Source organism: Miniopterus schreibersii (assembly GCF_964146895.1).
Source record: "Miniopterus schreibersii genome assembly, chromosome: 8".
In the NCBI taxonomy this organism is placed as follows: domain Eukaryota; kingdom Metazoa; phylum Chordata; class Mammalia; order Chiroptera; family Miniopteridae; genus Miniopterus; species Miniopterus schreibersii.
Genome location: NC_138109.1, coordinates 17,356,636 through 17,368,488, shown reverse-complemented (window position 1 = coordinate 17,368,488; position 11,853 = coordinate 17,356,636). Strand labels below are relative to the sequence as shown.

The 11,853-nt window shown below is 52.3% G+C and overlaps 1 protein-coding gene across 5 annotated transcripts; it reads left to right on the top strand.

The window, feature by feature from the left end:
* Positions 1-2,576: 2,576 nt before the first annotated feature.
* FABP3 (fatty acid binding protein 3) lies at positions 2,577-11,664 on the top strand. Of its 5 annotated transcripts, none has more exons than XM_081143597.1 (6): positions 2,577-2,656; positions 3,214-3,373; positions 3,543-3,632; positions 7,042-7,214; positions 9,118-9,219; positions 10,655-11,664. In XM_081143597.1, the coding sequence occupies exons 3-6, from the start codon at positions 3,560-3,562 to the stop codon at positions 10,706-10,708; spliced, it is 402 nt and encodes a 133-aa protein (XP_080999723.1). In that variant the 5' UTR covers positions 2,577-2,656; positions 3,214-3,373; positions 3,543-3,559; the 3' UTR covers positions 10,709-11,664. The 5 variants fall into 5 exon arrangements, with proteins under 5 accessions (XP_080999723.1, XP_080999721.1, XP_080999722.1 ...); XM_081143596.1 differs by having other exon boundaries at positions 2,618-2,692; XM_081143595.1 differs by lacking the exon at positions 3,214-3,373 and having other exon boundaries at positions 2,588-2,656.
* The last annotated feature ends 189 nt before the right edge of the window (positions 11,665-11,853 follow it).

The window sequence follows — 11,853 nt, the reverse complement described above, 5'->3', positions numbered from 1 at the left end:
TAGATGGCCTTCCTCCATCTGGGAGGGAGACTCAGAAGGGGGAAGGGACTTGCTTGGGTCTCTAGCTAGTAAGTAGCAGGCTGGGATTTAGAACCAGGCCTCTTTCCAAAGATACTGCTTCTGCACACACCAGGCACCAAGGGAGGATTGGGAAGGTGTGGAGAAACCTGATGATTCTGTGGCAGGCAGAGACACAGAGCCCCTCCACCACTACCAGCCAAAGAGAAAAATTTCAGGTTTCAGGTACTTGGGGGTGGGGTGGGGGTGGTCAGCATTCACAGACTGAGGCCCTAAAGGGGCAAAGGGGGCCTCCATGTCCCTGGGTCAGTGAAGCCTCCCACTCAGCTTCTTTGGCCTCTAAATCTGGCATCTCTCCCTGTGCCAGCAATACATCCCCCAGTGGAGGGAACAGCTGAAGATGCTGAGTAGGCCTCCCTCTCCCCCTCCCTATGGCCCCATGGATCACCCGGTGCTGCCGGCCCATCTCATTGGCTCTCTCCTGGTTACTCATCTCTCCTCTCCTCTATCTTCCCAGCCTGTGGTTGCCGTGGAAACAGAGACAGTGATATCACCATAGGGGCAAGGGCTGGGGAGATGCTGCTCTTGGCAGGGATTGGTCCTGCTGCCTGCCAGATGTTATATCCACATCTGGATCTGCCAAGGACAAGAAGGGGGGTAGAGAATGGGACAGGGTTCATATTCTCTTCCCTTGCCCCTCTCTCCCCAGATGTAGTGAGCATAACAGGGCAAGGAGGATGCAGGTAATTGGAGGAATGAGAAGACTGTACAAACTTAGGAAGCTGAGAGCCAGGTGGAAAGGAGATAGGGCGAAGCTTAGGAGTCAACTTTGGTGACTCAGGTCTGAGTGTGGTGGAGAGATGGGGGTAGGGCAGCTAGAACAGTGGGTCTCATGTTTGTCTAGAGTTCCTCAAGCACCATGCTGTTCAACATAGGCAGGGCCCAAAAGAGGGAGCAAAAGGGCTTTCTGGCAGTATCCCCCTAGACCCATCCCAAAGATCTCTATTGCCCATTCCTCACAGCTGCAGCAGTTTCTAATCCTGTCTCAGGAGTAAGAAATTGAGTTTTAGAGAAGCAAGGCTATCTGCCTTGGGTGGCCGGCAGGTGAGGGGTAGAGCTGTGACCAGGTCTTAGAACTCATGGAGATAGTAATCATAGCAGCAGCAGGAGTGAACATACCTTATTAAGCCTACCATGCTCTGCATTTCTTAAAATATTTTTTATTGATTTTTAGAAAGAGAAAGGGAGAGAGAACTAGAGATGGAAATATTGATGGGAGAGAAACATCGATCGGCTGCCTCCTGCACGCCCCCTACTGGGGATCAAGCCCGAAACCTGGGCATGTGCCCTGACTGGGATTCAACCAAAGACCTCTTGGTGCATGGGACCGTGCTCAGTCCACTGAGCCACACCAGTGGGACCATACTCAGCATTTTAAGTACATAATCTTGTTTGATTCCCCAAACACCTCTATTCGGTAAATACTGTCATTACCTCCATTTTCAAGATGAACGGGAGACTTAGAGAGGCTTAAGTGGATTGCCCACAGCCACAGAGCTAGAACCCAATGGAATTAGAATTGGAACTCAGATCTGTCAGCCCTAGATCTCCACCACTGCATTATAAAGACCTTGTAGGGAGACAGCTCTGGTTCCTGGGTTTCTAGCCACTCAGTCTTTGAGAGAGGAGGCCCTGTGTCTAAAGGCTGTGACCTTGAGTTAGAAATCATCCCACTCCCCTCCTCCCCGGGGAACCTGCTCCAGCAGTGAGGTCACCAGGGCTCCATGCCCAGCCCTGAGGCTTGTCCCTGCAGCTTTGGCAGAAATAGACCCCTGGGTCTTCTGGCAGGTGAACTATCCAAAATAACTGAGACCTTGGGGGAGAGGGCTCTTCCTCCCTGGCCTCCTTCCCAGACAGTCAGGGAAACGGAGGTAGGAGCAGATGTTCTCTGCTTCCACGTGGAGAAACAGAGGTCCAGCAAGTGGGGTCTGCCACACTGTAAGTGTGTGGCAGAGTTGGCAGGAGCCCAGGGCTCCTGGGCCTGCAGCTCCTACATGTCCCCCTAAGTTGTCCTCTGCTGCCTGAAGCTCAGGTGGTCACCACTCCCTTATGCAGGGCCTTCTATCAGGAATTTGCTTACAACTCGCTTCCTCTGGGAAGTCTCCCCTGAGCCCCTAGATCAGGCCAGGCCTCCCCTTAAAAGCCACCATGCTAGTTTTCTGTCTGCCCACCCAAAGGTGAGCTATGTGAGTATGTCTTATTCATGGTTGTCTCTCCAGAGCCTAACCCAGGGCCTGGCACAAAGTAGGTGCTTTAATAACTGAAATGAATGGCTCTCTAAGCTTTGGTTTGCTCATGTGTAAAACAGGGATAATAGTCTAACACCTACATCATGGGCTTTGTTTTAAAAGTTCAGTGAGACAATGTACTTAATTCCCTCAGCATGCAGTAAACATCAATACAACGTGGGTCTTACTATTAGTAACAGTGCTGCGTGAACAGTCAAGTGTCAACCACGCAAGAGCCTCCTTAAAGGGGGTGACTGACAGCTCCTGGGTGAGGAGAGGTTAGAGAAAGGGCAGCAGGTGGGGGCTGCAGCAGGCAGGCGAGGGACAGAATCTCTGAAGTGGGATGAGGGGTAAGAACCGCAGAGAATGCCGAGCTGCGCGCAGAGGTCAGAAAAGCCTGGAGCACCCGCGGCCGGCGCGTGGGGAGTTGGGCTGCGGGGCGGAGAGGCGCGCGGCAGACATTCCTCAGGGAGTGGCGAGCACACGTGGGGCGGGCATGGCGGTAGGGTCACGCTTTCGCGGGCAGGCGGAGGGCACAAAGGCAGCTCTGCTTCCGACGGTGCCCCTGGTGACTGTCCGGGCCACCAGGCAGAGGGGAGTGGCCGGAGAGCGCGGATTCTGGAGCCAGCTAAACCAGGCTTGCAATCTGGGCTCCAATTCACCCTCTCATTTTCTGCGACCTTGTCAGTTCCCCTCTTAGTCTCCTCACCTGTAAAATGAGGACCAAGATGCCTGTGCCGCGAAGTCAGCCAGAGCTTTCCCGGGGTGGGCATCAGACCAAGGGCGAGTTAGTTTCCTTTCTCCTCTAATACCGCCAAGCTAGGGAGGGACTGGGGGGGATAGAAGATGTCTGGGGCGTGGGCCCCATCTCTCCCGGGCACTGCGCCCCCAACTGCTTCCTTCTCAGATTCCAAAGAAGGCCTTGAGGCCAGGGAAGACGGCCCATCCTGCCAGCCCGGGGCAGGGACTCGGAGGCCAGGCACCCGCGCTGACGCAGGCTAGCCTGGCACCACTGCCGGCCCACTCCGCTTCAGCGGGCTGGGGGAGGGGCGGCCAGCCCCTGCAGGGTGAGCTGCCAGCCTGGGGCTTCCTATTTCTGGAGCGGGGGGGGGGGGGGGGGGGGGGGTCACGCCTCGTCACGTGACGCAGGGGCTATTTAAAGCGGCGGCACCGGCAGGCAGCCGCGGGTCCCGGAGTCCTTACACGCTAGCTTTATCTTTATCGCTTCTTTCTCAGCCTCGGCCAGCCTCACCATGGTGGACGCCTTCGCAGGCACCTGGAAGCTAGTGGAAAGCAAGAATTTCGATGACTACATGAAGTCCATCGGTGAGCAGGGCTCGGGATGCTGGGCAGGGAAGGGGCTGGCCGTGTGCCCAGCCGGGCGCAGCGCTCCCGCCCTGGCTGGTACCCTGCACGCCTGCTCCATCCCTCCTGGTCGAGGTTGGGGGGTAAGGGGACGCAGAGAAGGGGGCAGCCTGGGCTAGGGCATGCGAGGCCTGGGAGGGGGCTCTTATGGTCTGAACATGGTGAGAGGGATATCCAGGTAGCAAGGCTCAAGGAGGCAATTGTGCCTGCCGGTCCATGTGGGGTTGAGGTGCTTTTCGGGAAGAGGGGTATATGTTGTGGAGGGTTTGGATAAAAAGAGAGCATTGATCCAAGGTGAGAGGCTAGCTAGGGGAGGAAAAGAACAGGAGCCCGGGTGGTTTAGGAATTGGAAATGGTGAGCACAGAAAGGGAATGGTGTGGATAGGGAGTGTACTATGGCCTGCAGAAGGAGGTAATTCCCAGGAGGAGGGATGGGTAACCCCAGTGATGGGATAGGAGAGGTAGGAGCCCACACAGTTACAACAAACCCTGCTTCTCCATGTTGGTTTAGGAAAAAGGATTTCCCCTGGAGGATTCCCTTTCTCACCAGCCAGTCTCTGACCTTGTCCTGCAGTGGTGTGTACCAGGCTTTAGCCACTGTCAGTGAGCCTAGTGGTGAGGTGGGGCAAGAGGCCCCAACATCAGCTACAACCCAAGGTCTAGCCACTCAGTGGGAGGGGCCCGGTGGAGAAAGCCCTTGGACTTCCAGGGTGCAGCAATGGGGCTTGGAGCAAGGCCAAGACCTATTAAAGGCGGGTGGTGGGGTCTTTGTTCTAGGAGAGTGTGGTGCTGGGATGCAGAAGTGTAAAAATTCAAAGAATCTTATAGGCGAGGTCCTTGGAGATCCCCATACCTCGCTTAGTTCAACAGATGGGGAAACTGAGACCCAGAGAAAGTAGAAGCTTGTCATAAAAATTCCACAGCAGAGCAGAAAACCTAGATTTCTAGATCTGCAACCCAGATCAGTTCCCATATGGGCCCTGGGGGTGGGAGTGGTTGAAAATACTTATCTAATGATCAACCTCAGCCCTTCCCCTCCTGGTGCTGCCTCTTTGGAGAGTGTGATACCATGACCTGAAATTCCCCCAGCTATGAGGTTATCCTACATCTCCAGGCCGGGACTGGGAAAACTGGAATGTTAATCATAGTCAAGCTACGGACGTTCCATGCCTCCCTCCCAGGGAAGGTGGGCTGGATTTCGGCAGGTATTTGAAGAAGGGAGATAGATCCACTTTAGGCACCTCTCACCTCTGTTCCTAACTCTTTCCTGAAATAGGGACCACACTTGTAGGTTCTGAGGCCTGTCTTATCCTGGGCACTATGTCCAGTGAGTCCTGGGCAGCTGGACTGCCCAGGGTTAGTTCCTCCTCTCAAGCCTCCCACAGCAGGCATTCCAGTGGAAAACCTGGTCCCTGAAGTGAGCAGCAACATCCTTACCACCATTGCTCCCTTATTTTGCCCCAGCGTGGACTAGGGGGCTAAGAGTACATCCAATCTACTTTTCTTTTTCAATCCTCACCCAAGGGTATTTTTTTCCATTGCTTTCCAGAGAGTGGAGGGGGAGGGGGAGAGAAACAGAAACACTGATGTGAGAGAGACACATTGACTCGTTGCCTCCTGCTAGCACCCTGACCGGGGCCGAGATCAAGCCTGAGAGGTATGTGCCCCTGGCTGGAATTGAACCCAGAACCCTTCAGTTCGCAGGCCGATGCTCTAACCACTGGGCAACAGGCTCCGGCCGATCTGCTTTTGTTGTTGTACTGATAGAAAGGCCCTTCCTCAGGTCTCTCAGTAAGTAGCTTCAACTTCACGTCTAAGTAGAATCCACCTCTTCCCAAGTCTCCTAAACTCTGTCGGTCATTTCTTTCTCAGTTTTTCCTGGCTTAGTCCCTCCCTCCCTCTCCAGAAGATTCCTTCCTCAAACACTCCACTCCTCCAGGTAGGTCCTAGGCAAACAGAACTCCCTGTGCAGTGATAAGGCCCAGCTCTCTGCTGCCCAGTGGAACTGGCTTGACTCACTCTGACAGCAGGGGGTGAGACCAAAGTCCCTCACGGGCCAGGCAGGGTGGGCCAGCTACATGATAGCTGCTGAGAATGACTGTGCCCGTTGTTTTAGACCAAGGATTCTCCGGAGGCAAAGGCAGTACCAGTGATTGTGGACACACATCACAGGAGGCAGAATGGGCCAGGAATAACAAACAGTTCTGGAGCCTAGACTCTGACTTTAGGCAAGTTACTTCACTGTCTGAGGCTCTTTTGTAAGTGGGGCTAATAAAACCCACTGTTCAGGGCTGTTAGCATTTAGAGTACACTAACCCATGGAGGGCACGGGGTAAGTACCAAGCTGCCAACAAGCACTATGTAGCCAGGCATGTTGGGGGACTTTACTCACACCTCACCACACTGGGCTGTTCCTGCCTCGCCCCTGCCCTGGAGGACAGCTCAGCATAGGCTGCTGGGTGGCAGAAGGGCCAGGCAGTTATGAGGGGAGGTTGGAGGCAAAAGGACAGATCGCAGGAACACACCTTAGACTTTGCCTAAGAGCTCTTCGTTCAGCACTCTCTTGCAGGACACTGGCACCCAGGAAAGCTATGCTTGGGTCAGGAGGGGGCTCCCTATCCAGCCTTAGATTAACAGCCAGGAGACCTGGATTCGAGTCCTGACTGCACTACCACTTTAGGCCTCTTCTAAATCTGTACAGTGAGACAAACACACCCTTTGTCTACCTCCTAGATCTGGGATAAGAGACTTTGAAAATGTCTTGTTGCCATATATGGGGGACAAAAGCACCAGTGCATCTCAGGGTAGAAACTTCCAAAGGTAGACCTCTTATCCCAAGGCCTTGGAAGGCAAAATACACATTTTTTCCTTAGCATGTGGCCTGAAAGCTGCTCAGGTGCCCTGGAAGGAGCCTGGGCTCCAGCCCGAGAGGCTCTGTAGCTGAGCAGTTAAGTGAGCTCTGCAGTCAAACAATTCAGATTTGTGACCCTGGGCTTCAACTCTATCTCAATTTTTGCATCTGTAAAGTAGAGATAATACATCAACCCTTCAGGAAGACTGGAAGGATTGAATGAGATAACACATGTACAGTTCTTACCACACAGAAAGCACTTAGTAACATTCTAATCTCAGCTCTGCCAAGGGCCTGCTGTGGCATGCCTGTCCCTTAAGTCTCATCTGTCTAATGGGATCATTAGTGTCTCTTCACCACGTATGACTGAATAAAAAAAAATGACCATCCAAGTCTTGTAAAGGTCTCATCCTCTTCTTCCCTCTTTCCCACATCCGGCTTAAGAGTTGTTCATTGAGCTCCTTGTATCCTCTCTCTCTGCTTCAACTCATATTCTTATAACCTTCCCTCTGCCTTCAGGTGTGGGTTTTGCTACCAGGCAGGTGGCCAATATGACCAAGCCTACCACAATCATCGAAATAAATGGAGACACTATCACTATAAAAACACAAAGCACCTTCAAGAACACAGAAGTCAGCTTCAAGCTGGGGGTGGAGTTTGATGAGACAACAGCAGATGACAGGAAGTGCAAGGTGAGTCAAGACAGGGGGCATGGGATATGGAGGACATCGAGACCCTGAAAGGGAATGAGCTGGTAGTCTTATAGCCATTATTGCAGTGGGGAATTGAAATAAACAAGGGCCATAAAGTCTGTCATGCTGGAATGTTCCAGTGCTATATAAATGCATGTTATTCCTGTCCTCGTTTCCCTCCTCCATTCTTGGGAAGCATCTACCAGTTGCCTCTGGGAGTGGGCAGCAGAGCCAGTTCTTCTGACCTCAGTGTCTACTCCAGCTCTGGCTAGGTGACCTTGGGCATGGCATGCAATAACTCTGGGTTTCTTTCCCCTTCCATAGATGGGGGAGTGGTGTGGCCATGGCTGTTACCTCAAGTGCTTTAGGAATGATGCCCAGAAGTCAGGGCCCTCCACTGAGTTAGAGGTCATCCTGGCCTCCGGCAGCAAGGGAAGCAGCTGGGGACAAGCTGTGAATGAAACCTACTCAGATGCTTCCTCTTCCCCAACTTCTACCTCCTGGGCATGGCCAATGGCCCCGAGGAAGTATTTCTAATGCTGCCAGTCCACAGGCAGGACAAGCTGTGATCTGGATGGGGCATTGTCTTGGGTGTGTTTATAGTGTCTTCCAGCCAAGCCTTTGTCCACATCCTAAGGGCTATCACCCTGGCGTGGCTTTTTCTTGGCAGCTTGCCTCAGGCCTCCCCTGGGCTAGGCATGGAAGACAGAGGACTAAGCGGCTTTGGCCTCTACAGGGTGTCCCTACAGCAGTATCCCTCCACCAGACCCTATCATTCAGCCCCTCAGCTGTTTCCTCTTCCTCACAGCTGCCCCCAGGAAGGACAGGGGAGGGTCTGGTCCTTTCCCTGTGGAGGAAGCCAGAACCCAGCTCAGGATCACCGGAGGCTGGCAACAGAGCTGGGATGGTGCCCAAGGATGGCAGCCTACCTGGAAGGTGGCTGCCCCTACCATGCCTATACCTCCTTGAACTACCCTACCTTCTTGAGGGGCAAGAATCCCAACTAAACACAACAGTAGTTCTCTGGGATGCCTGGCTAAAAATAATTTGCTGAGTGGGCAAAAACTAAGGGAATGGGAATGAGTAGTAAGGTGGTGGTAAGGACACATAACTTGCCCCCCTCCCCCATCGCCAAACACATGTACACAACCTCAGATTCTCCTACCGCTCTCTGCTCATTCAGGGTCCATTAGCCTGGCCTAGACCCCCAAATTCCTAGAGGAGAGACCTGGGAGAGCTGCCAAGTGAGAACCAGCTGGTACAGGCTGGTAGCACCTGGAAGACTAAGTGGGCATTTGGCCAGGGCTGTGGAACACTCCAAGGGCACCCAGTCCCAGGACCTGGCAGTGCTGACCACTTTGTCAGCTGAAGGGGTGACATAATGTGGACCAAGAAGAGGGGTAGGAATACAGGGTGGGAAGTCTAATTTTCCAATACCCCCTATCCCCAAGGGTCTTTTAGACATTACATGTGATCACCACTAGGCTGGAGAGTCTCAGGACTCCTCACCAGTCTTTCACAGGAATATAGGTTGGTACATACCCCTTATATCTTAGGGGCACTGGGGCTGTGGCATCACCTAGAGTACGAGATAAATGCCTGTCTTGAACACTGGTGGTACTTCTCAGAGCCAGGCTCTCTGGCTCTACCATACTGCCCGCCTCTTCCTAATTGCCCAGCACCTGAAGGCCCTTCCCCCAGCCAGACAGTAGTGGAGCAGAGGCTGGAGGTGAGCTGGACATCCTGCAGGGAAAGGCTGGAGGTGGGCTGCCTGAGCTCTGGGCCTAGAACCATCATTAGTTTAGGCCAGAGGCTGAGTCCTCTGTGGCCCACTGACCAGACCCCATGCTGTCCCTCAGTTCTGGCTCAGATCACAGCTCAGGCCTCTACCCTGTTTCCACAGTCCACTGTGACACTGGATGGAGGCAAACTTGTCCATGTGCAGAAATGGGACGGGCAAGAAACAACACTTGTGCGAGAACTCACTGATGGAAAACTCATCCTGGTAAGACAAACAACTTTGGAGCCTTGCCTGGCCAGTTACTACTGCTGCCCCTTCAGCCAAGCCTGTTGTGAAGAGTCAAGGTTTTCCCCCGGCAGCACTGAAAGCTGGGACCATGGAGGATGGAGAACAGGTCGGGGTGGTGTTGGGTGGGAATTTTATGTGTAGTGCTTTGGACTTACACCTCAAGCCTAGGTTCAAATCTCAGCTAACAGGCTGTGAGACTTCAGACAAGTCACCTTTAAGTCCAAATGTAAAAAAGGTACTGGTAACACCAACCCCGGAGGGCTGCTGGGAAGTCTGAATGAGGCAGTGGACACAGAGCATCACTGACATGGAGAAGATGGCAGGTGCTCCACAGCCTTAGTTTTCTGTGTTGCTGCCTTGCCTCACCCCATAGAGGTAGATAGCAGGGCCAGATCTGATCCCAAGTCCCTAGGAAAAGGTTCCCACCTCCTATCACAGCATTCCCTTTTCCCTCTCCTCCCTAGGACTAGGCTGCCACATGTAAAGCCTTTGGGCAATAACAGGCTGGTGACCTGTGGGGCACTGACTGAGGGAATAGTCCGTCCTACCTCCTTTCAGCCCTGCCTACTCTCAGTGCTTTTCAAGCCTGGCCTGCAAGTACCTGCATACAGACTGGGTAGGAAGTGACAACTAGGCTGGCAGATCTGTCTGTTTAGGGGCAAACCTGGGGACTTCACTTAGAGAAGGTAGACTTGAGTGAACAGACCCAGGGGCAGAGATAGCAGCTGCCCTTGGTCTCCACCTCCTAATTCCATAGGGCCACAGGTTTTCACTTCCGTGTCTTCACGGCAGACCTTCCTGGGTAGTGTAACCTGCTCACTGCATTCTTGCACTCACACAGAGCAGGGTCCCTGCAGAGTTAAGAATGAGGTGCCCACCTCTGGTAGAAATGTGACATGCAGGACCAAATACTCACTGGGCAATCAGCTATGATGAGACCACAGGCTTGTCTCAACAATGCCAGGCTGGGTAGTGGTGGCTCAGGACTCTGGTCCTGGGACTACCCCAAGTTAGGGAAGGAGAGGAAGCTGGTGGTCTAGCACAGTCTTTCCCTAGAGTCTCTGGATATTTGTATTCACCTATTTGTCTACTACATGCCAGGCACCATCTTAGGCATTAAGGATGAGGGAGAAAAATGGTACAAGGGAAAGAGAAACACTGGGATCTTGACCAAGTTACTTCCTCTTTCAAAACTCATTTTCCCAAATCTCTAAAAGAGGGGTTATATGCATAACTTAAAGACCTCTGTTGTAAGTATTAGAAAAAAATATATGTCAAGCACTTGGCACATAGTAGGTAGTCAATAAATGAAGATTAGGATGAAGGCACAGGGCTCTCCCCATCAGAATGGAGTGCTTCCAATATGTTTGTTCCCACACCCCTACCCTAACCTGACTCTCTTTCCTTCCAGACACTCACCCATGGCAGTGCAGTCTGTACTCGCACTTACGAGAAAGAGGCATGACCTGCCCACTGCTTCACTGACTTCTCCTCTGCCAAACCTGATCCTCTGGCTAGCCCTGGACTCAGCACCAGACTGCCTCATTTTTTCCTCTGGCATTTTGTATAAATCCGCCTTGGTTGGGGAAATTCTTCTGGGGTCAAGTGCACCATCCTGGATTCAGTTCCAGTTCCCATTGTGTTTGTTTTTTTAACTGCGTCCCAAGAGTGCTCTGAGGTCAATAAAGCAGAGCCAAGGCCACCCAGTTGCCCTTTTGCCTTTGGTGACATGACTCTGGGAGTCTCAGTTTCAGTGTGTCAGAGTGGGCAGTGGGCAGAAATGCACACCTGCCTGAAAGTAACTCAGGAAGAAGCACTGGATGAGACTGAAATGGACAGTCTCGGGGACAGCGGTAGCTGACCACCTTACAGGTACAATAATGTAACAGCTGTACTACACCTTGCCTTTACTTCCTCTCCATGGCCAAATGAGCTAGTCCAACCTGGAATAATCAATCAGTGGCAGGGCTTCCCCAGGCTTGGCTACTGAACTATCACCTCCTCAGGCCCATCTGCATTAAATGCCCTCAGGATGGACAGTTGTTCTCTGTGCAATGCTGTGGTCTCTCTCCAGAATCAGGGATCAGGACAAAGGACCCAGGCTTATTCCATGGAAGTGGGAGAAAATGCCCACTGGCCAAGATGACTGCTGAGCTCCCACCTATGCCCAGGCCATTACTGAGTTATAAATTCTCAGTTGTTCTCTAATCAGCTCAGAGGGAAGAGGTCATCTGAACATTACAGAAGGGAGAGCTTATTAGTGATCTAAGAAGGCTGTGACTTGCTAGTACATATGGCTCTGTATCTCAGCCAGGCCTCTCTCCAAAGTCTAAGGTTACATATTGAATGTCCTTCTGTCAACTCATGTAGACTTGGTGACTTCTAAGTCTGTAAGTTACCTAGAAAGAGGTATTATAGCAATAAGAACTTTCAATAAGTTTAAAACCAAACACATTTCCATTTAGTGCCAGGCATTTAAGCAGAAACCTGAAGTGGAACCAATTGACTCACACAGTAGTAAACACGAAGTAAAGCAATGATCTTGGCTTGAGCTGTCTGGTTCAGTGGTCTGGCAGAATGTCATACACAAGCTCAGTCACTGCATACGAT